We start from the raw sequence: 25,010 nt of genomic DNA, 5'->3' as shown, positions 1-25,010 counted from the left end.
TAGCAGAGCAGGGAGCAAGATGCTGGGAAGCAGGGCAAGAAAGTGAACACTGGGTTTTGTTTTGGTCCCAAGCTTGGGTTGTAGGAATGTCCCCCATCCCCTCAGAAAACAGCCTTGTGATAAGGCATGTAATGTCCCTCAGCTGAAGACTACATCATTTAAGGGGTGAGGGTTTGGGGAGCTAGAAGAGTCCCATCCTTGTGTGGACTCTGAGAAGAAATAAATAGACGCCCACAGACAGCGAGACAGTGCTTTTGCGTTGCTATGCTTTGCAATGGTTTGGCTCCTTTGCTGAGCTTTGCAGAGAGAGAAATGCTCCAGAGAACTACTCATGCTGCTTTGGCTGAGTTTGGCTGCTTTCTCGGACTTGTGCTGTTTGGGTGGAGTCCTTCTGCTTTTCCTGAATCGTTCCACTTCTCCTGACATGTGTTGCTGCTGCTGCTTTGCTGTTTGGCTGGACTGCTGGTATCCTGATGACTGAGATTGGTATATCCCCAAAGAACCCATCGACCCTTACCAGCAGGAAGTAAGTAAAAGAGGTTTACAGCCCCTTCCCCTACTAATCTCCTACGTAAGGTCAGGGGGTTAGAAGGAAGGTAAAGGCATTTAAGAACATTAAATAAAGTAGGTGTTTTAAAAAATCTAAGCCTACAAGCATGTATTACTGATTTTTAAATGTTTTATTCTTGAGAGCTCTATCAAAAGTCCTGTTTATTCAATATTCACTTAGTTGATACTTCCCATTTATATACTTTTCTACTGCATCCCCATTATTTCTAATTTTAAATGCATACATGCCCAAATCCCCATTTTTGCTCTAAACTTGGTTACTTAAAGGTGACAGAGACTGTTTACACTAGGACAGTCTGGAAGACATGGCTGCCTAACTGTTCTGCTTGCAGAGGAGAGACTGGAGCATGCAGGAGATTGCACCATCTATGGCAAGGAGAAACTTTACCTTCTCCCTTAGCATTAATCAGACCATTTAAATGACTCTAACTGTGATGGAGCCAGGAAGGGAAGAAGCTAGTGAGCTACAAAATATATACATCAGAAAAGAACTAATGTGACCTTTTCTTCTCTTTAAACTTATCAGTAATATCCTAAAAGGTATCTTGGTCTAGTTTTTGCCATCACGGCTTATGGGAGCAAATTTTTTTTTTTTTTATCAGTATCAAAGGGAGGTTTTGTTTCTTCAGGCTCTGCCTCAGTTACAGAGCCTACCTAACCAAGTCCTTCAACAATGGTGAACCCATGCTTGATTGTGGCAGGACTATGCTCAGGGCTGAACAGGAATACTCCTTTAACTGCCAAATTTTGTTTACTGATAAAAAGCGTGAAGAAAGATAAACAAAATGTCAACATTTTAAGTAGATTATGCTAGTCCAGGTTTTCTAGAGTTTAGAGGTGGAACTTATAGAGTGAATCCATTAAAGGGGAATTTATTAAATTGGCATATCCAATGATTTGACGACTCCAACCATGGCTCCCTCACACTCGAAAGACTGAGAACCCGGTTGTTACTTGGCCCGTGAGGCTGGGTGCCTCAGCAGTCTCAGTCTGCACTTAAGGCCTGGAGGGTTTCGGCAGAGCCTCTGTAGACCATCTCAACGGGGCTTCTAGCAGAACTCGGGTAAAAAGCAGCTTAGAGAGGAAAGGGTCTATCTCAGCTTCCATATCCCCATCATAGTCCATCACAGAGCAGTGTGGCCTACTGGCTTATGTCTCACGGCTTCATCAATCTGCTTTTAGGACCAAGGACACCCACCCAGGGGTGGTAATGTCCACAGTGAGGTGGGCCCACCAACATCAATCACCAAGAAAGCGCAACATCAGCATGCTTCAGGACAATCTAGTAGGGTTTATTTTCTCAAGTGATGTTCCCTCTTCCCAAATGACTTTAGCTCGCATCAAGTTGAAATAAAACCAATAAGCACGGAATCTAAACGGAATCTAAAGAAGCAAGGGATTAGCAACAGCAGCAGTGTAGACGAACTTGCCACCAAGAGTGGAAGCCCTCCATGGCTTCCATATCCTTTTATTTGGTCCAAAACCACAAGGCGAGTCACGTACTTAGAGTGAGCGTTGCCATGTCAACTAAAGCAATGACGACCACCTGCCCTACTCAAGCCCACAGGCCAACGCATATGTAGCCAGCTCCTCACTGGGGCTCTCTTCTCCCGTGCGTCTGGGCTGCTTCAAGTTGACAACTGGAACTGACCATCACAGATGGAATCGGGCCCTTTCTATTTGTTGGTGTTACTGCTGAACACAGAGCTGGTCTACCATAGTCCTTTTAAACAGTTGTTTTTGGAAGCTGATAATTGGAGAGGCCTGAGAAAGCAGTTGAGACTCCAGGGGTCTGTGAGCTGGGTCACTTTCAGCATGTTAGTGGAACTTCGGCATCTTTTGACAAGAGGTAGGTGACCAGTTATTGAAAGCAAAGAACTGAGAGGGACCGGTATACACTAGTTGGTGAGAGTTGCAAGTCCCTTGAAAAGACAGGAACTCTAATGGCAGTGAGAATGGATGGGCACTGTTAAGCTTGCAGCTACCCTGGAAAGCAGTAATGACATGGGTACCAAATGTGTAGGCTAGAGGGCTTTCCTGACAACTGCATAAGCACTCCTGTGCATCAGGAGAGAAGCGAGAGCAGAGGGCCCAACCTTAGTGGTGTGGCTGAGCTCCAGCAAAGGTTATGGTGTATGTTTAAGCAGTGCTGGTAGGTTATTCCAGGATCACAGCGTGCTTGGGAAAACGGAGGACCCAGTCATGTCGACAGAGACTCTTAATGAGCTCCTTTTAAGTGTTTTGGCCCTGACCCTTTGAACTCCCTGAAAATGCAGAAGCAGACAATCCCCTTGTTTGACTGCACCTTTTCTCCATAAGACTTCATGTGCTCTCTGGGGATTTGTCTTTACCTTTTATTATGGTCAACAGGTGTATAATTAGAGCTAACCCAGCCAGTCATGTGCTAGTCCCCATATGGCCTAATATCTTTAAGACGATATAATCTTATTATTGTGTGCTATTAGGTCTTGGAAGAGAACATGTGGGTTTGAGTTAAGAGCTTGCTTTCTGATGCTGTGATAAACATCCTTACCAAAAGCAACTAGGGAAGGCCGTTGGCCTTCTTTGGTTTACATGTCCTATTGTAAGATTGTAAAGTGGTTTCCTTTGTATTGCAACGTGCAGTTGACACATCCAATGTTAGGCATTAGCTGTGTCAAGAGGTATTTGCTTGAGCAAAGAGCTCAGAGTGCTATCCTCCAGTTGTGCAGCATGGACCTTCCTGTGGCTCACTGCGGTGAGCTGACTGTGAGAAGAGTACACTCGGGGCTTGGTTTCTGAAGGAGTCAGTTGAATGGAAAGTGGATGGCAAGTACTCACTCAGTGTGGCCTTGGGAATTGTAACAAAAGAGAGAGAGAGAGAGGGGGAGAGAGGGATGCTGGTATAATGTTCTTAGGAAATGTAAACAATTTACCCTTGTTCATTCAAATGCTGATTTCTCTCCCCCACTATCTGATTTCAATCGGGACATTGCATTGTGATACTTATTCCAAGCATCACCTGTCTCAAGTTTGTGTAAACAGGCCACCATTTGTTCTCTGTATTTCCAATAAAACAAGTAGCCAATGCTGTGCAATGGAGAGAATAGGGAGGGACATCCTGGTCTGGTGGGGAGGAGAAGGAAGCGAGTGGAAGGGTAGGAGATGAGAGAGTACCAGGAGAGGACTTGGAACCATGAGGAGAGATGAACTGGACCTAAGATATGACTAAAAGCAAGTGTAATGTGGGAAATCTGAATGGGAGGAAACTATGCAGGCTTGGAGGTTTAGGATGGAGTAATTATTGCTCAGCATTGTGCTATAGGTGAATTAAATAAATCCTAGTCTCTGTGTGGTGATTTGGACATACAGCTGATTTAGGAATAACTGCTGTTTAACTAAAAGATTAAAAAAAAGAATATTAATAACCAACAACAGAGGGCTATCTCTTCTCCCGGTGGCTGGAGTCAGGGCGGTGCCTTTGCTTCACCAGTGTGTCGTTCACATGTCTTCATCACACACTAGCTTACTTATTCTTCTGGCAGTTACCCAGCCTATCTGGGAGTTACCCAGCCTCGTAGGAAACTCACTGCTGATGAGACTGTCTGATGTTAATGGGAAGGGCGATTCTCCCTTGTTGTAAACAGGAAGATACTCTGCCTGGAATTTGTCTAACAAAAGAATGACAAAATTAGTCAAAGTCTCCTCTTTGAGTCACCAAAATTCACACCCCAAATTGTGATCAGTGTTGGTGCTTGCTATGGAATTGCCATCAGTCATTATTCTAAGGAGCTGCTACAATATCAGGTGTATTTTGTAGTATATCATTGCAGTAACAAACGCAGTGTCATTTTAAAACCTTCACAAACAAGTGATTACCATAAGATTAACATCATTTTGCCTGTCTTACTATCTTACAGTATCATTTCTCTTGGCTAGCATGTGGATATCGTTTTGTTCTTTCATAATTGTTACAGTTCTGCTTTCTAAAACATTTTTATCATTTTCTGAGGGATGATTTTGAGAAGGCTGAAATATTGGTTGGGAAATAAATAATATGTGGTCAACTGAAAAATTACGTTGGCATTTCAAACAACTAACTTGATAAACAATTTATCAATTTATCTTTGTCAATTTTTGCTGACAAAGATCTGACTATCCATTTTATATCAGAAACAAGCCAAACTTTCATTCAGTTTTCAAATGTGGTTCATGTTCATTCATTGTTGCTACTTTTTTTTCTCACAATTACTTTCTCTTTTTGATTAGTCTTAGGTTAATACTTTTTAAAAACGTAAATGTCTCCTACAGCCCTTCCTTCCCCTCTTTCGTGGGCTTCCCCATCACTGAGGGGAGGAACCTGATGGAAACTTCCAAGTTAGATTCCCTCTTCACACAATGTCTGGCTGCGGTGGGAGGACGCCTCCCTGATGAAACTGGACAAGGCACCTGTCTATGAGGATAGCAGGATGTCATTAGGAGTCATTTCAGGTCATTGGCTTTCTCCCAGTTGCGTTTGCTCCTACCCTGGGTCTCCGGGCACGGCTCCCTGTGATGTGATTGGCAGATGTGGTTGGCAGGCCACTCCCACAAGTTCTGCCGCTGCTTTGTCCCAGCACGTCTTGCATGTCCCTCTGATTTTTTTCCTCCTCGTGGGTGGCCTTGTCCAGCTTCACTATGAGGCTGTTCTCCTTGTCTTAGTGTCTTGTTTTGTGCTGTTTGCTGTCATCTCTTGGAGGTCTGCTCTTTTCTGAGGAGGAAGCATAGCCGGGTGGGTCTGGAGGAGAGAGGAGGTGGTGGGCAGGGGGAGGAGTGAAGGCAGGGAGACTGGTCATAGTGAACTGCAGGAGAGAAGATTCCATTGACGGTCAAATTCTTAAAATTCAAATGCCATTTTCTCTTTTTGAGTACAAAAAGATTTTAATTCTTAGCTTTTAAATAGAAGCACAGTTGTTCATTTAAAAATTAAATATTCCTCCTCAAATGCCATTTTCAAAGAACATCCACACTTTTGGAATTGTTTCACAGAACTGTGTGTTCCATTATCATGACAAAAATGTGAGCGGTTTCCTTCCATGATACAGATAATAAAAATCAATGATATCATGATGTCGAGGTTGACGAATAGGTTAAAGAAGTGCTGGCAAAGCTCGATGACTTGAGTTAAATCCCTGGACACACGTGGTGGAAGGAAAGAACTGGCCTCCACAAGCTCCACCCTCACTGTCAGATTCACGCCATGACATGTGTGCACGCGCACACCTATACACATAAAACAGTACCATTTGAGAGGCTGGCGAGGGGGCTCAGCCACAGAGGGCGTGCCACAGGAGCTCGAGGACCCAAGCCCAAGCCTTAGACCCGCGACAAACAAACAGAAGCTGCGGCCAGTGCTCGTAATCTTGGAAGTGAAGGCAGACACGCATCCCTGGGGCTCAACGGACCAAGCTGAGCTGATTCCATGAGCCTCAGTCCTCATGAGAGGCCCTGACTCAGGGCAATGTCCACTTCTGCTGGGCATACACACATACATCTCAAAAGCGAATTGGCAAAACCACTCTAAGCGTCATAGTTTATTGTAGTATGTTTCATTTCATATATAATAAAACTGCTTTAAGGAAACATAGTTAGAATTGCCATTAGGAGTTTTGTATAGGTTTTCAGTGATTGTTAGTGTAAGAAAAATGAGAAATCTATGTAGTTCCCTGGAGGTAATCTGCATGCAATGTTATTTTCTTGCCTTTTTAGGGCAGTGACTCAAAGCAGGGAAAAAATCTCTTTCTTTAGTGAAAAAATTACTTAGCATACAATACGATATGAATGCTCTATTCATTATTCACAACGACATCATGCGTACTCTGGTTTAAACACCTGCTAGTTTTAGTGTCCCATGCGCAGGGTGACCTGTCTAACCACAGGAAGTCATCCACAGACATAGGCAACAACGACAATAGAGTACTTTATATATATTCATCAAGAGTGTACATTATATTCTACAAGTAAAGTATCTGCATATTAAAATTTAAAATTTTCTGATGTAATAAAAAGCATTTTCATAACTGAATTCCCTCCATTATTAAAGACACAGCAGCACTTTGTGTTTGTAATGGGGGATATGCAGCTAGTCTGGGTGGACGGCTCCACTTCTGTCTCACTTTCCTCCTGGAATTATTATGCCTGTTAGACAAGGTGAGATTGGTCATACCCCAGTTGATAGTAAAATTCAAGTCTTCTGCAGGAAAGGTACTTGATTTCCTCTCTTGTCTTGCTTTAGTACCGAGACATTTCCTTGCACTGTATTTCACATGTTTAGAACCTCTGGTTGTCTTTTGACTCTGACTGGTGCAGTGTCTATCACAGGTGTGTGGGCTTCCAGTGAGACAAGTAATATTCTTATGGGAAAGGGAGGGAAGAAACGTTTGAGATGGTGTTTGCCCAAATGATCCAGTGGCTGGATCTTGAAAATGTGTGGGGAAATGGTGGCTACCTTTAGACCCATAGCCTAATTTTTTTGAATCTGAATTGTCTAATTTGACAGAGCATAGGTCATCTATTGTTAAATTCTGGTAGCAGTCTGATGGATTTTGAGGTGTAGTCAGTATTTTAGAACTACACTGAGGGATGGTAGGCAAAATTCCAGTTCTATTTTGTTTTAAAACTAATCCAGTACCAGGAATAAAAAGATTGGGCTCTTGTTGCTTTGACAAATGGGCGTTGTCTGCAGCTGTGCCTTTCCAGATCAGCGGGTTGTATATGACTTGTCTGTCAATAGGGCATGAATTGTCCTTGTAGAATAACCAATCGTCAATACATTTCCTGTGAAACTTGAAACAAAAGGCCGTAAGTTAATCAGACCTATAATGACACTACTGATATAAAATTTTCCAGCCTACTTATATATGGGAACTATTGAGCAAAAGGAAGATAATTCTAGCTTATCAAGTTTTATGAAAATGTTTTTAACAAGTTCACTTACAAATGCAATGCCTATGCTGACTGATTTCCATTTTCCACAGTAAAATGCAAAGCCCTTTACATTATCACCTTCATAACTTTGTTAGAAACTCCCTTGTCTAAGGTAGGATTTTCATACTAATAACTTGTAGTGAAAGAAAACAATTAAAAAGTCATAATCAATTACAGTTGAAAATGAGTCTAGCAATTGGGAGATGCTAATTAACACACTTTTTGCTTATACAAAGCACTGTCAGACAGTTTAGGTGTGACTTTAAAGCTCTGCATGTTCACTTAAGCAGTGTTATTTCTGGAAAATGGTTATTAACCATGACTATGTCAAGTGTCATTGGACTTGGATTCTAGTGAGTTCTTATGAGTAATTTTCAGTGAATTCATACCTATTTTATCTAGATAATTGTAAAGACACATGGCACAATGCTGGGATTCTATAGGCTTTTTTATGTCACATGTAACAAAAGTATTCGTATAATGTTCTTTTGGAATGTATACACCGTACCCTTGTTCATTCAAATGCTGATTTCTCTCCCTCACTCTCTGGTTTCAATCCGGCCATTGCATTGTGATACTTATTCTAAGCATCACCTGTCTCCACTTTGTGTAAACATGCTGAAATAAAGCAACCAGCCACAATATTGAGCAATGGAGAGGAAGGAGTAGTAGGGAAAAGAGAGGAGCCAGAGGTCAGGAAGGAGTAGGAGGCGGAGGAGGGGAGAGAGGAGAGAGGCTGGGAGAGCAGAGGCTGGAGGAAAGGTCCTGGAACCACATGGAGAGGTAGGCTGGGCCTAAGATATGACTAAAAGCAAGTATAATGTGGGAAATCTGAATGGTAGCAACTACGTGGGCTTGGAGGTTTAGGATGGACTGTTGGCCAGCACTGTGATCTAGGTTAATCAAATAAATCCCAGTCTTGGTGTGGTGATTTGGCTATATGGCTGTTTAGGACTAACCACAGCTTTATTAAAAGATATATCAATAGTAAATATTAATCGACATCACAAAAGTACATAAAAGCGTGCAGCTAGGGTGCCTTTTATCCTGCCTACAGAGTGTAAAAAGAGTCAAGTCCTGCTGAACACAAATGTGTCACAAAGGCAAGCTACCTTCTCTGCATGAGCTTGACCTGTGCTGTGCCAGGTAGCATCTCTGCAGAGAAGAGCCGGCCAAAGAGTAGAAGGAGGAAGATGAACTGCCCCTTCCTTCATGAGAAATGGCCCATCAGGACTATTAAAGTGAAAAAGATGTGATTTACCTTGTGAGTACATGGTAGCAGTCGTATGTACTGACCAAGACAAAATGATTTGAGACAAAGTCGACACTGGTACCCTGGAGCCAGCAGCTTGCTGTTCTTTGTAATCAGCAGGAGAGGCAGTGACTTCACAACATGTTTTGGCGTGTAAAACTGACTGTGTAAAGATAAACAGAGGCCTAAATGCCCATGTGTGATTACAGATCAGAAAGTAACTCAGAGCACACATTTTCTTCATAAATAATACAACGGAGACTGAGGTTTTCTTGAGTCAGCGTAATAAGTCTGCTGTGTAGACCCTGAGTCTGGGAAATTATTTCAGTTTGAGCAAATAATTCTACATTTTCCAAACACAAACCAATTTACTAGTCAGCTAAGGTGTGCAGCAGGAAGCTCAAGTGCTTGGGGTACTGATGTCAACGGGTGGGCGATGTCAGCGTTCCTGAAGGAAGGAGGGTTCATTTTACCCCCAAGCGGATGGGCTGACGGAGCAGCTCCTAAGTGCTACTCACAACGGTGACAGACTGCGAGTGAACTACTACTGTTCAGTGCCGTTAGCAAGCGGTGAAACAGACAAAACGGCGTTTAAGAACAACAGCATGGTGAAAGGACCTGTTTTGGATTTTATTCACACAGGACAAAATGTAATGCTTCCATTACTCTGCAGATTTTTGCATATAATGGTACAAAATTATCCCTTTCTGAAAGAGGAAAAAGATGTACAGAAAACAGGGAAGTTTGTATCCCCACAGCAGCCTTGATAGAGTGTGTTTGGCGAGGGGTGCATTCGAGTGGGCTGACTCAAGACCCTTACTCTTCACTGGGATGTAAAATATTGGGATACATATGAAATTGCTCAACAAATATGAAACTAAGGGACACATATAACCCATTCAAAAAAATCATTCAAAGATCCCATCATGCAGGAAATGTCAATTTTACTGAGACACTCACGCTTGCTTTTCTTGAAAATGTGGCCTATTTGCTTCTCCCTCATTTTTAATATCTAAATATTTTACAGCATCTGATATTTTTTCTACTGATCTCCATCTTTGGTTTCTCTTCTGAAATAGGTGAAAAAGAGTAGATGTTATTTTGTAAATCATAAAAACTGTTTTTTTTTGTTAAATTAAGGCTGCATATTAATAATATTATAAAATACTCATTATAAGAATATCTACCACCTTAAAATTATAAATTACGTGTGAATCTCATGTGCTACTGTGAGGCTACTAGAACAACTTTAATTTTTTTTCAGCACTGAAGTTTTAACCAGCGGAACACTGAGCAACACCTGCTTCTTTGAATTCATTGTTTTTAATTAAGAAATGTTATGTATATGGGTGTTTTGCCTACATGTGTATCTGTGCACTGTGTGTGTGCCTGGTGCCTCTAGAAGCCGGAGCAGGGCACTGGATCCCATGTAACTGAAGTTACAGGAGAGTTTTGAGCTCTCCTCTGGGTCCTCTGGAAGAGCAGCAAGTATCTGAAAAAAGGTTCTGTATCCTCTTGTTTTGTAAATTTTGAGGATGAGTTCCCTAAGTTGTCTCGACTGGCTTTGAATTTGCGTCCTCGGCCTTCTGAGTAGCGGGGATTGTATGCAGGCACCACCGAGCCCAGCGCTGTTACTTCTCTTCCTCCTGTTATAGTATTGTTTGTTTCTTGTTCTCTCCTCTCCCCCTCCCCTCTGTGCTGCGCACATGTGATGGCACTTGCACTGAAGGCAGATGTTGAATTACAGGGGTAGATCCTTTCTCTTGGCCATGTAAGCCTCAGGGGTTGAACTTGGGTTATTTTGCTGGCTTACCCAGTTCTTCTTAATGCGAAAAAATTAATTGTACTCACAGATGTTTTATTTTTATAGTAAGAAAAGGTGGCATTATTCACCATCAGGATGCATATGTACAGCATAAATAAATATTGAGCGCTGGGTTTCGCTAAGCAGCTCAGACTGGCGTCCAGCACATGACTGCCGTAACTTAGCCTCCTGGATTACAGGTCTGTGCCACCACAGCAGGCTTCCGGTGATACTTTAAAAATGCACAGTTCAAAGGGTGCCTGAAAGTCTCCATGTACTATGTATGGGCATGAGAAATTTTAAGAGAAACCGTAATGCTTGCCAGAGATGTTACAGTAATCCTGCCTACCGGCTAAGTAATCCTGCCTCTCGGGCTGCGGGCTGCTGTGCCCATTCCTTAACTTTGTGACGCCCAGTGCACGCTTTATAGACGGCAGACTTCATAGAGCACCAGCACAAAACCTGGTTGCTCTGTACACAGTAAAAGTCTATTTCTAAATTTCACAATTTCTAAATTAAAAGCCAATTCCTTCCGTCCAGAGTGTTATCTGCGGATCTTTGGAATGCAGGGTGGGCACCTTACCTCTCGGAACATGAAGGGGTGGGAAGGGTGGCAGCAGCTGCTGAAGCATTCCTGGCACAAGTGGTATTCCACACACTCGGCGCACCTGAAAAACAACCCACCAAGACAGGAGAGGAAAAGCCAGTCACCGCGTGGCTTTAGGTGGAAGAGCTGCGAATGATCTCCCCGCGAATGATCCACACACGGCAAAGCCCACACGGGTTGGTTTCCTACTGATTCTGTGGAATTTTCTTACCAGACAGTTCTGTGGAATGGAGGCTAGATGAATCTCAAAAGGATACAGATAAGGTGTTGGCCCAGCTGTGTGCCCTTCTGAGCCTTCAGAGGAACATCTGTTTCCTGGGCTGTACCGTAGTCTAAAGGCAGCTCACACTTCCTAGCTTTCGGTCCTCATCCCATCTTTTAGGTAATTAAAACCATTTTTCCATAGCCAGATCTCTTTACTCCCCCCTCATCCCTTTTCAAGCCCTTGTGATTATACTGGGTTTATCCAGGTCAGGGCCATCTTATTTAAAGGTCAGTTGATAAGAAACCTTAGCTCATCAAAACCTCTCTCTCTCTCTGACATGTACCCTGGATACTAAAGTTCTGTCATAAGCCTGGATATACATGGGAGACTGTTGGTACTTTGCCTTCTCTATGTCCATCCCATGATGCTTTTCCAAACCAATTAGGCCCCAATGATTTCTTTCTTTAGCACTCCATGGGACCTAAGCCCATGAAGGCACGATTTGCCTCACGTCTGCAGCATTACTTTCCAACTGTTCCATGAAGGATAGGGTTACAATCAGCGAGATTCTTTGACAACAGTTTTTTTATTTTTTTCCCTCCCCACAAATTAGAAAGGATAAATGTGTGAAGTCTATAAAATGTAACTTTATAAATGACTATAAAATGTAACTTTACAGAAGCCCAATTTCAGGTTTATGCTATTAGTAAACATTTTACCACATAGGATTTCAGTTACTTGCTACAAGATTCACCAAATAAACAGTATTATGAGAATAAACAAAAAAGTTTATTTTTAAATCAAATGTTCTAATCTTTAGAAGGCAATTTCCCCAGAGAAATGAGAAAAATAGGTCCTCATACATTTTAGGAGACACAAGTGCTACTTTGTGACTGGTTATTAATATAAGTAGATTCTTAATGATTACCGTCACAAAGCAGCAATTTGCTTGATGTATCAGAGTATTCTGGGATAAAAATTTAAGTAACTCCAGGCTGTACTTTAACATACATATGATTTATTTGTTAGTTTTTTTGAGACAGGGTTTCTCTGTGTAGCCTTGGCTGTCCTGGACTCACTTTGTAGACCAGGCTGGCCTTGAACTCTGCCTTCCGAATGCTGGGATTGCAGGAGTGTGTCACCGCACCCAGCCACGTTTTATGAGCTAACCTAAAAGCTGAATCAGCTGTATTGTGACTCAGCATTAAGAGGAAACTGCTGTTATATGGAGCAGAATTAGCTCTTGAGGCTGACTGAAATAGTCGGCACTTGAGCAAAGAGTAGAAGATGGAGTCACAGATGTCACAAATACAGCTTTGTTTGTAATTGAGGAATTCAGAATCGGTAGCTGTTAGCCACACTCAAAGACACGTCATGAGAAGTTATCCTCCCGTGTGACTGAGCGGAGAACGGAAGCACAGATGGGAAGAGCTGACCTAGCAGATGCTGGAAGGACAGTCCACCAGCACAGAGAACAGACAGTCCCCCGCCCAAGGAGTGGGCCACCCTCAACAAATACATGACACAGTGTTTGCCGCTGCTGCTGGAGTCAGCTGAGCCCCGCGTTAACCCTTTGAGGAGTACGGGAGTACAAGGGCTTTTCTGCTTTGTCCCCACCGCTCTTCACAGCTTTCTCACCGGTGACCCTTGGTCCCTGGCTCCTCCAGTGCACTGCTCATGAGAATATCAAGCTGTCCATGCAACAGCTGCTGAAGACCACTGTTCCTAGAGCCAACGTTCCTAAGCTAGCACTCCTCGGGCTAAATGTCTGTCCAAGTCCTGCCCTTGCTCAAGATACATGGCTCCTGGGCCCTCTCCGGCCAGCCATCTTCCCACACGGCTTTCTGTTAATGATTAATTTTCTTCTGCACAGAAAACAGGATTAAAATTAAGCAAAGGTGTAAACTGCTGTTGGGATGAATCAGAATGTTAAAAGAAATATTTAGTTTAGCTCATGCATTGATATAGTTCAGCAATTTTTTTTTTCTTTTTCAAGACAGGGTTTCTCTCTGTAGCCCTGACTGTCCTGGAACTCGCTTTTTAGACTAGGTTGGCCTCAAATTCACAGAGATCTGCCTGCCTCTGCCTCCCAAGGGCTGGGATTAGAAATTTTAATGGAGATTGAAGCAAAACATTTTTAAACAGACAACTTAAGGTTTTATTCAAGAAATTATAGTTTCTAAGGTATTAGCAGTTGTGTAGCTGTGGCAACTGTAGGAAGGTTTGGCGGCTGAACATAAAACTGTCAAAAACTGTTTCCTCCACTAATAACACTGCTTTTATTATCACCGAGGTGAATATGAATGAAAAAAGCCAATACTCGAGGTCGATGGAAACACAGCTTGTAATCTGGGGTAGGTGGGAAGAGATGAAAAGTTCAGCCAGTCTAGTCAACATCCCATGATTCTTAGGAGACGTGGCAATGACCCCTCATCCCTAGCCTGTATGCTACAGGATAGCAGTGGTTAGTTCCCTGAACATGGAGACGCACCTAAGCCACAGAAACAAAGAACAACAATTGTCAGGGCTTCCGGATGCTGCTTCACAGTCAGCCCGCAAGAGAACTCAAACCCCACACAAGCTGTCCTCCATCACCCAAGCACAGCGTCGCTCAGAGCTGGGCTGCGGAGCTCACAGAGCTGGGCTGCGGAGCTTACCTGTAGCACTTGCCCTCGATTGGCAGCTGCTTACAGGCGTTGCAGGGAACCCCGAGGTGCTTGTCTAGGCGTTCTTTCTCAGACGGAGTCAGAAGTTTGTTGGAGTTCTTGAATTCCTCCAAGATGACTTTTAACGGCGCAAACTCTTCCCTGCAGAGCGGGCATTTCAGCAGTGAGCCTTCCGATGCCTTCTCCTGGTAGCTCGCTAAGATCTTCATGCATTTTATGTGAACGTTGTTGCCGCAGCCAAATCTGTCAGAAACAAAACTCAAGCGGATCACTTATTGTATTTGCTGTAACTATGTAAATTAAAACCTCTCGGGGGGCATCTTTATTCCTTATAAGGTGCACTTTGTATTGATTTTTAGGTATAGTTGGGTTACATATAGATGAGTCTAATCTTCCATCTTTATCAGGATTTCAGATATAAATTTTTTTCTCATTTAAAGAAAATGGTGAAATATTTTCATTGTTAAATTATTTTTCATTCATAGTGCCAGAATGAGTGTGTAGCTTCAACACAGAGGAAAATAAAAACATTAATTCTTTAAATAGAAGATGGAGTCCTACCCTACTTTTCTCTCTTTTGCTTTTTTTGAGAAATCACGCATATGACGTGAGAAATCTCTGCTGGAGAAATAATATTTGGGGAAATAGTGCCTTTTAAATATTCGATAGATGCAACCACGTGAGAATGTGCAGAATCAGAGTCAAATATTTGGTAAGTGTACAGAGAAAAAAAGGATAAAAAGACTTAAGCAGCAAATGGCTGCCTCTATGTCTAGATTCCAGTTGCTAAGTGTCATGAAGAACAGGATGAGTGAGATTCTGTCAGCGCAGACTTTTACTAAGTAAAACATTTGAACAACTTAAGTGGAAGACAGAATTTCCTAAAAATTGGAAAGTGTTTATAACTTCAAAGTAAAATAATCTTTACATTCAGAAAACATGGTTGTGGTCGTATCATTTTCCCCTATATAAAGAAGAAACAGAGCAGGTGAGCCGCCACGAGAGGAAAGGCACTTGTGTGCGCAGTGGTCTGAGTTAGAGCTGATCACTGGAACACACAAGGCGCGAGGAGAAAATCAACTGCCACAAGTTGCCCTCTGACCTTCACACATGCCAAGGCACGTATGTGACGCCACCCACTCCCCAAATCAACCAACCACCCAACCAGCCAATTAATAAATCAGTAAAAATGCTTAAAACAAAAAGTCTTCCTATTCTTAATTACTTAAAGCAGAGCAGTGAATTACTATGGACTTATATTTTCAAATTTTATCTTACACCATAGCCTAGAAGTGTTTAGAAGAACAGAACATGTCATTAGATACGTATTAGGAAACAAAAGAACACAAAGGGAATAGAAATTAGACGAGAGGAAGCTTTTACTTTTTTCTATCGGGGAATCTCATACTATGGTTTCCTAGGAAGCTGAGCTGGAACTGTCCTAAGGCTTTGGAAGCCCAGACAAATGGTCACCTGCAGAAGGTGACAGGGAGCTTCTTCTCCAGCAGCTCCTCCTGACAGATGGGGCAGATGTCCCCTGCACCGATGTCCTTCTGCTTGAGACAGCCGCCTTCACCCACGTGTGCTTTCCCATCGCCCGCTGCAAGCTGGGGGGTTTGGATCTGATGTACGCCACGAAGCAAGTCATTTATTTCTCCTTCCACAAGGCCCAACTGGAAAGCAGCTAGTGAAAAACAGAAAAACCTTAAAACTCAGCAGCAAGAAAGGAAACAAAGATGTAATGACAGGCTGAACTGCAAATTTCTTTCAAATATCAGAAAGAGAGTACTCGTTGGGTTGTTACAGTCACCCCGACCACTTCTTTGTGTTCCGTTTGGAGGAGAAATGGTTAGAAAAGAACAATTTATAAAAATAATGCCATCGCCTTCCCCCACCTTGTTTCTGAAAATAGTGTGGGGTGCCCCGCAGGCCTCGGGTGTGATCACGGTAGCCCTGGGGTTGGATCAGAATGACATGTGGATCTTCTCACGTGACTGCAAACAAATCCTTCATCAGTTCACAACAGTATTAAAGTGAGGGCTGCCGAGATGGCTCGCTGGTTAAGGGCAAGTGTTGCACCTGCGGAGGTCACTGGCTCAGTTCCCAGCACCCTCTTGTGGCCTGCGTGGATACCCCTACGTGGAGCACATACACAGACACACACACACACAAATATAGACAAAGTGAATACAATTTTAAATGAATCAAGAAACAACAGTAAGCGCACATGAAGAGACGACAGGGTACGTGAGTAGGCTCGTAAGGCCGGTGTTTGTCAAATGAGGGAATAATGGAGAGGTGGGTGGATTGTGCTTCTCTTCCTGCTCAGTTCTGAATCCACAGAAAAGAGCGCGTTGGTTGACTCTGTTCTGCAGGACAGCAGGACAGGCACTGCAGCTGCCTGAATGCTTGGGATGCACATTCTTGAGTTATGAATTTGCCCCATTCTGCTGCTCTTACAAACAACTGTTTTAATCTTTATCCCCATCCACAGCTTTCTCCTCCTCAACATAGCACTGTTTAGACCATAGGTTAGTCCCCCAAGTTCTGTTTACTTTGTATATTTTAAATACATGTAACTTAAGTATTATGTGCAGGAGTGTGTAAGCTCTGTTTCCCTGGAGAGACCCCCAATTAAACACTGAAGGAACCTTCGTCTCTTGTCTGAGGTAACAAGGCAGGTGCAGGTGGACGGTGGGAGGAGATCAGACTTTAATTACCCAGTGCTTGGAGGAGGAGGGCTATTTGTCATGGAGAACAGCAACATCTGCTCTCTTTAAAAAGACAGCATAAGACAGAAACTGAGCAAAAGACTGCACATTTAAGAATTTCACGGGAGCTGTCTGGAGACTGTTCTGTGTGGTATAACATGACCTAGAAAATAGAGGGCACTCTGAGACCACACAGCAAAAGCAGTGTGTGAGGCCAAAAAGAACGACCTGTAAGGAAAGAGCGAGGACGCTAGCCTTGTCTAACAACCGCCGTCTATCACACAAAGGAAATAGTCCTTATTTAAAGTTCTTATGGTCTTGAGAACTCGAGGCAAACAAAACATTTGCACATTTATTAAGTTTTGTTTAGTGTGTGAGCTCCTCTCTTAACTCGCTCTTTTTCTGATTCTAATGAAATTTGCAAGGCTATCATCCATCTCCTCCTTTGCTATTTGGACTTCTTTATATATAAATTACCCTTTGACTGTTTACTGGAATAAAACCAAAAATTCTTTCAAAACATTTCAGAGATTACCCTTCTTTGCCAATTTGTTTCTTGCATCCCTTATGTTTATTTTATTTTTACACCAAGCTTTTTTGTACTGTTGAATATACTTCTTTTTCTTTTCATGTGCATTGTTTCAGTCCTTTCAAAACCATCTTTTTTAAAAAAAAAATAATGGCAATAGTCCTTGGGTTTCTTTTGCTCGCTCTTGTGCTGTGGTTGTTACTGTGGAATCCACGTGTGGCTGTGTTGGTGGAGGGTGGAGGATGGTGATTGGTTTGTTCATTGTCTCTGCACCAGCCCTCAGTCACCTCAGTATGTCACTGAAATACTTTCCTTCATCCTTCTTTCAGGTGAATTAAAACAAGAATAAGGTAGGGACGTTAAATTAAATCTATTAAATAAATAATGATACATAAAAGTATAAACTTTCTGTACTTAAAATGTTGCTTGGAGGCATTTTGGATTTCTGTACAGGAATGGTTGACATACAGAAGAGTGGTAACAAGTCTACTTAATTTAGTAGGCGCGAATAAATAACTATGAATTTGCACCTGCCACTTATATTTTGCGTGACTTAAAATTACAGTTATATTAACACATATATTTCTATTAGAGACCTGAATGTGTGGTTAATATCTTTAAGTTCTATTAAACATGAACTTAAAACGATAGAAAAATATTGCTGTTGAACTCACGTTAAATTGGTGAAAATTATTTAAAAGAGCAATTCATATGAGAAACAAAAATTCTTAACATGCCTATTAAAAATCAATGTTCTGTTAGGTTAAAACATTAAAATGAGAAAGCTTCATATAAAAGGTTATAAAGGCAGAAATGAAATAAATATTTAATAAAGGGAGATTAATTTTGATATGCCATATTTAGTGGAACATTAGCCATTTAGTGAACTTACAATAAAAACATAGAATTGAAATTATAAAGTGATAGAAATTGTATGGAAAAAGCAGAATACAGAATTCCAACAAATTAGGTTTGCGTACACATGTGCTTATATTTACATATACATATATAAAATCATAAAATCAACAGAAAATAGGGTTTTATATATTATTATGGTGGGAATTTGAAAGTTTCTTTTTTTAATACGGTTTTTATTTATCTGTAAATAATTTAATAAAAGAACAGATTTCTTCATACATCATTGCACTCAAAAGAAACCACTAAATATATTTAAGTTTATTAGGAATATACTTTTGGGAGAAACAAAGTTCAATGTTCAAAATATTTCTTTCAGTAAGAAGAATAAAATTTCTAAATTAATGTATACAGTCAAGCTAAATCATTTTATACTTTCTGTACTGATACTTAGAAAAACAATGACTTCTGCCATTAAGAAATAAAGAAAACACATGAAATATTAGAATGATTCATAAAAAAATGCTGTTTTTGAAGTGAAAACACTGAAATATTAGCAATTCACATGATTTAATTCATAAAATGAACCTAACACACATACTTAAGGCCATGCTGCCTAATATTTTGGCCATAAGAATAATTGTGTTTTTTTGTTTTTGTTTGTTTGTTTGTTTGTTTTTTGCTTGGCTTTAAACTAATGTGGCTGAAACAAGTGAATTAAAAATTTTGTCATTTAGAGCTGATGATGTGCAATCAGCAAAAGTTTTTTGTTATGACTTGGGTATTATGCATATCTATTTTTTATTATTTTAAAATTAGCATGCAAAGTAGTAGGCTTCCTTATGACGTTTTCATACATTATACTACCGGCAGAGCAGATGCTGGCGGTGTTAGAATACAGACGAACCCGTGCTTGAGTACAGATCCTGGGAAGTTATAACATGTACTGGGCTTTGAGGACCAAACAAAAATGAAAGAGTAAGTGCTTTTAGTTTCTATTCCCATTGCATAGTACATTTTATTTTGCTGTGTTAAGTTGAAATATGTTGTTAAATTATTTCTCAGTTTCTTTTTAATTCTTATAAGACTGCAATTACAATTGCACAGATGGCTCATCTTATTGTTTCTGTTCTTCAACTGAAATATGGAAGCTTGTGAGAATGATATGGAAAGACATCAAAAACAGCAAGAATGAGACTTTTGGAGGAAGTCAACATTTAACCTAATGTTGAAATAGAAAGGAAAATATGTACGAGATCAGACAAGCTTGTCCTCGTGTAGAAAGCATTTGCAGATACGACAAAGGAGGCATGAGGCACAGGCTGTGAAAACGGTGAAGCTGTGGGGAACAGGAGTAAGGGCTGAAGGTGGTTGAACCTTGATAAGAACATCAGAGGTAGGAACCCTTAGAAAAAGGTAGGGTGTACAGTAAACAGGACCTGAGGACTCACTAGCCATGGAGGAAGAGTGTGAGAGGCCAAGTAAAGAGTTGTGTCATTTCTAGGTTTAGGGTTAGCATGTGCGGTAGTTTGAAGAATATCCCCACAGGCTCATATTTGAATGCTTAGAATCAGGGAGTGGCCTTTGACAGGCTTAGGAGGATGAGGAGGTGTGGCCTCGCAGGAGAAAGTATGTCACTGGGAAACCTCATGCCCAGCCAGTCTCTCTGCCTCCAGCTCAGAGTGTAGCTCTCAGCTCCTGCCTGCCCACTGCCATGGTCATAATGGACTAAACCACTGAAGCTGCAGGCAGCCACCGGCAAAGGCCTTCTTTCCTCAGAGGTTCATGGTCATGGTGTCTCCTCACAGCAACAGAGCAGCGACAGAGACGGGGTGTGACACAGGGCGCACGGGTCGGAGGACTCTGTGTCAGTTTTATGTACTTTTGTTGTCAATGTGAGCGTGCAGTTTCAGGTGAGTTTCACTGCACATGTGGAGTTCAGAGGGCAGCCTTGCTGGGGTCGAGGACTACATTCCGGTCCCCCGGGCTTGCACTGGGGGCACCTCTACCTGCTGAGCCACCTCTGCGGTCCTCATTCCCGGTGTCACTAAGAGTCTGAGCGAGAATGTGATATGCAAACTTACAGTTTTTGTTTGTTTGTTCATTTGTTTGTTTGGTTTTGGTTTTTCTAGACAGGGTTTCTCTGTTTAACGCTGGCTGTCCCAGAATTCGCTCTGTAGACCAGACTGGCCTCGAACTCAGAGTTCTGCCTGCCTCTGCCTCCGGAGTGCTGGGGTTAAAGGCCTGTGCCACCACCACTCCGCTCAAACACACAGTTTTATTTAAGAAGAAACTGAACTGGGAAGAGATAGTACTAGATTCTTTAGAAAAATAACCATTCAAGTTAAGAATATGTTTAAATAAAAAGTTCACATTTTTGTTAATTTCACATTATTAAAGGATGAGAAAATAAAAAGCAGAAACTTACATTCATGATTCCTTGGAAGCTTGAATTTTTTCAACAAGACCCTAATATTTACAAATAAAAAAAAAGTAAAGTATTTATTTTGATATAATTTCAAAATATCGTTTAAACATGTAGACTAAGAATTATTTAACGCAGAAAATGTTATGAATAAACTTATACTTAATTTTCTGCTAATTATAGTTATGATTTAAGTTAAGGTAATGTAGATTGACAGGCAAATTATGCCCATGCTAAAGAGACCGACGAGAGAGAGAATGCCTCTACTTCTCAGGTCTCAGTCCTTCCAGGGCGAGCGAGGCGTCCAGGTGTTCACAGCGCTCCCTTCAGCCTCCTTGCCAGTGAGCGCCAGGGAACTGGGTTTCACATCTCCTATTTTAATGTGCCGTGTAAAACTCTCAAATCTTACTAAGACTGTGACTCTTAAAGAGGAAGGAAGCATATTTTTAAAAAGATAAAGAAAATGAGCTTCAGCATTAATTGCATTAACACTAATAGACACTACATACTTGGATAATGTTTCCATTTAGCTATGGGTATTATATGAAATGAGTTTGGTATGTTAAAATTAGAAAAGAATGACGGCTCCCTGTTCTATCATAAACTAGTATTAAAAACAGCTATGGTAAACGTTATGATGGCACAGTGTACATTTGAAAGGACAGCGTCTTTATCTTTTTCCAGATAGAGCCAATGGCCATGTCAGCAGATGTTCAATAAAAGTGGCCGCAATGGCACAGTCCCAAACCTGATAAGTAAAAAGTATTAGGAAGCTATCTGTGCCATCATGCCTGGTTATACATTAAAATAACGTATTTACTGGGGCTGCAGAGACGGCTCAGGAGCTGATAGCGCTTGTTTTTGCAAAAGACCTGGCTTCAGTTCTCCACACCCACCTGGCAGGTCACAACCCTCTGTAGCTTCAGTTCCAGGGGATCCAACATCCTTGACCTCTGTGGGTACCAGGCACATACATGGTGCACATGCATACCTGCAGGCAGGTAACACACACACACACACACACACACAGACACACACACACACACAGACACACACACACACAGACACACACAGACACACACACACACACAGACACACACACACACACACAGACACACACACACACACACACACACACACACACACACACTAAAATACATCTAAAAATATATTTTTGAAAAGGTGTTTCTCTGTGTAGCCTTGGCTGTCCTAGCACTTGTTCTGTAGACCAGGCTGGCCTCGATCCACCTGCCTCTGCCTTCCAAGTGCTGGGATAAAGGCGAGTACCACCATGGTCAGACTAAACGTTTTTTAAGAAGGGTGTACTTACTGAAATGTTGCTGTGAGGATAGCAAGGGTGGAAGCAGGGCCTACTAACTAAATGACGAGACTGTCCCCATGTGTGGAAGATAACTACCTAACACACAGGCTTCCCTAACACTGGAAGTTCCAGATTTGAGAGGCATCCTTCATTAAAGCCCTCATTTTCATCTCAGAATATTTATCGTGAAAGTGAAAATGTCTAAAACCTGACATATAGAAAACGACACTGTGTTTCAGGAGACAGAAAGTAACTTTCAGAAGAAAGTGACGTCTCAAGAGTAATGATAGATTTGATAGTTAGATATCCCATTCGCGCACACAATATAGATCTCTATTTCTTTGCATTTATATTACTAAATGTCTCCCAGTTGATCTACTCACTTTCGGACCCAAACTGAATACTTGCAATTCTAAGAAACACATTGGTAAGTTATGGCCACTTAGCTTTTAATTCTCTAAGTACCAAACATCTTCATTCTTGCTGTATTTAGGCCGCACAAAGCGGTAGAGCGTGTCTCTCTGCGGACGCTCGCTCTCGGCCAGGGTCACTCACCAGCAAATGTGCTCGCACAGGTCCCCGCTCTTCAGAAATGTGGGGCAGTTGCATTCATGGGGGTTTCCCAGCAAAACCTTTAAAGGAAAATTAAAGCATAAAAAATTCCAGTTAAGTTTAAGAGTTAGTGTGAAACTAAATTGGTAAAATAACTAGATTAGGAGACTTAAATCATTAACTGGTTCAGTGATTCTGAACTGAGTCTGTGAGTGAACAAGGTCTTCTGGAAACACTTTCCCTCACGTTCTAGGCTGGGCTTGCACTTCTTTCTTTGGCTTGGTTAACAGTGGAGGCTATGGTAGCACGTTCCCTAAAGGTTGACTGTTCTTGGGTGACATTAAATACTAAACTAACAGCTCTCCCTCCAGATAACAACTTTTTAAGGGATAGAGTTAAATACCTATTGTAAGATGGCTTGTTCATTTGAATTTTTTTTTTTTTTTGCAACAGAACTATACTTTTATTAGAGAGGATTAGTTTTATCCAAAACTATACAGAGTAAAACTGTTAAACTCAATAAACTGTGTAATCAGCAAAGTGAAAAACATCCTTTGAACAAAGTTCAAAGTAATGAACTGTATCGAGTAGTCTTTTTTTTTTGGGGGGGGGGGGAGACAGGGTTTTCCTGTGTAGCCTTGGCTGTCCCGGACTCACTTGGTAGACCAGGCTGTCCTCGAACTCACAGATATTCTCCTGCCCCTGTCTGCCTGAGCGCTGGGATCACAGGCGTGCGCCACCGCGCCTGGAAATCTAGTACTCTTAAACTATGAGGCAACAAGTTTAAAATATTTATAGCAACTGGAAAGTGTTCGGTGGCTCGATTTTGACAGACAAGAGCAGGACATGTAAATAGGCAACATCTGTTCTCTTTTACCCGCTCACACACTTCCCACATTTAAGCTACCCTTTAATTAGCTGCTACGTTTTAAAAGATGAGTAAAGAGAAAATGATCATAGAAGCTATTACACAGAAACTGATTTTAATGAGCAGACATTTAGAAGATAACAGGATTTCCATTTGATTTACAGGGCTTCTGAGCTCATACCAGGGACCAAATATTCTTATAACCCTCTCCTGTAAGTGTTTTCAATATTAAAATTCAAGGTCCATCATCTTACAGGATTTGGGGCGCAGTTTGAGCTACTATCTATCAAGGCTGACTCTTCTAGCAAACAGTTTCCTTTTGTGACCTGCAGGTTTTTACAGCCTGGGAGCGCTGGGTGCGGGTGACTCCCGGTGTGGGCGTGTGCGGGATTGTGAGGTCGGCTGGGGCGCCTCCCCTCCCCCAGCCCCAGCCCAGCCCCCCGGGCGGCGGCGGCGCGGTAGTTACGCGGAAATCCCCCTTCTCCGGCTCCTCCTCCCGCAGCAGGAAGCCGGTGGGGCCTATCTGCCGCAGGAGGTAGATGCTGCTGCCCAGCGCCTGGTCCTGCTGCCGCTGGAGGCTCTCGCTCAGGTGTCTGCGCCTCTCCGAGGCTTTACCGCCTCCGCGGAGCATCTGGGCGGCGCCGCGCCTCCGCGCTGGGCTCGCTGGGGCAGCCTGGGTCTCCACGGCGACAGCGTGCTGCGCGGTTGCCGGAGCGACGCAGGTTCTCCTCCCTGGGGGTGAGGCGGGGAGACTAACAGAGTCCACCCACAGGTCCAGCCCCTGACTTTGAACCTGAGGCCGCAGCTCCACTGGTCGGAGCGGTTTGCACTCCAGGAGGTCGCGGACCCGCGCAGTGCGAGCTCCCGCGGCCAGAGGGACCTTCTGCGGATTTCTCGTCTATAAGTCACGCTGGGACTGGATGTTTGGGATAGATTTTCCGAGGTGTGGAAGGCTGACCCGACAATCCTCAGATTGCTTCTGAGCTCTGTTGAGAGCTATCCTAAAACATGGGTCAACACTCTGAGAAAATGAGAGCGGGAGAGAGCTCTGCTTGGTGGCGAGGCCACAAGCATCGACCCTAGCTAGATCAGGTCATGAGCCACAAGAAAACGGTAAAGGCCCAACCCCAGTGCCAACGTGGCGGTTGCGGCAGCGTTGGCCAGGCGTGGGCCCTCGGCGCAAACACCGCAGGGCCTCGGGTCCGGGTCTGAACTGGGTGGATTCTGCTCTGCTTTCGTCCTAAGTGAAGTGTTAATGAAGAGCTAACAGTTACACGACCACACTGTTGTCAGAGGGAAACACGAAGGAAAACTCCCGAGAACAAGATACATTGTAAATCTATTTTATAGAGAGCATTTATAATTTAAAACTCAGAATGAGCTAAATCAGTTCATGTTTTCTGTGGAACAGAACGAGTTGGGTTTCATATAGAAGGTTCTTTATGCAGTCACTATCCATCATCCATGTGTCTGAATGTGTGCATATAGTTATTTAAGGATTTAAAAATCAAACACAATAAATATTTAAGCTATTGCATTTTACTTAGAGTGATATTTGCTTCATGTGTGATAAGTGCTGTTTTCGAAGAGGTCACACACTTAAATTATATAAATTGACTGCAGTTCATTTACTTCATTTTGAGGGATGGTAAAAGTCAGTATTCATGTTCTCGTGCGAGAAAAAGGGAGTACAGATTGCT

At 42.4% G+C, this 25,010-nt stretch overlaps 1 protein-coding gene and 1 long non-coding RNA gene across 3 annotated transcripts in view; one reads left to right on the top strand and one right to left on the bottom strand.

Moving 5' to 3' along the window:
* Positions 1-25,010, top strand: part of LOC129671165 (uncharacterized) — a 92,196-nt gene that overhangs the window by 5,913 nt on the left and 61,273 nt on the right. The window lies entirely within an intron of this gene.
* On the bottom strand, positions 5,977-23,941 carry Zswim2 (zinc finger SWIM-type containing 2). Its single transcript, XM_055599812.1, has 9 exons — positions 23,777-23,941; positions 22,446-22,522; positions 20,573-20,613; positions 15,523-15,733; positions 14,041-14,292; positions 11,155-11,239; positions 9,728-9,837; positions 8,777-8,930; positions 5,977-7,373 (listed from the first exon to the last, which is right to left on the bottom strand). The coding sequence occupies exons 1-9, from the start codon at positions 23,939-23,941 to the stop codon at positions 6,603-6,605; spliced, it is 1,866 nt and encodes a 621-aa protein (XP_055455787.1). The 3' UTR covers positions 5,977-6,602.

This window comes from Psammomys obesus, unplaced genomic scaffold (genome assembly GCF_907164565.1).
Source record: "Psammomys obesus unplaced genomic scaffold, mPsaObe1.curated_primary_1811, whole genome shotgun sequence".
In the NCBI taxonomy this organism is placed as follows: domain Eukaryota; kingdom Metazoa; phylum Chordata; class Mammalia; order Rodentia; family Muridae; genus Psammomys; species Psammomys obesus.
This window is presented reverse-complemented; position numbering and strand designations above follow the sequence as displayed.

Coding starts and splice junctions, on each gene's coding strand:
- Zswim2 (XM_055599812.1), bottom strand. CDS start 23,941: ATGCTCCGCGGAGGCGGTAAAGCCTCGGAGAGGCGCAGACACCTGAGC. Junction 11,240..14,040: donor ATCGAGGGCAAGTGCTACAG/GTAAGCTCCGCA, acceptor GTTGTTTTTCAG/GTGCGCCGAGTGTGTGGAAT. Junction 8,931..9,727: donor CATTTTCAAGAAAAGCAAGC/GTGAGTGTCTCA, acceptor ATCTTTACACAG/TCAGTTTTACACGCCAAAAC.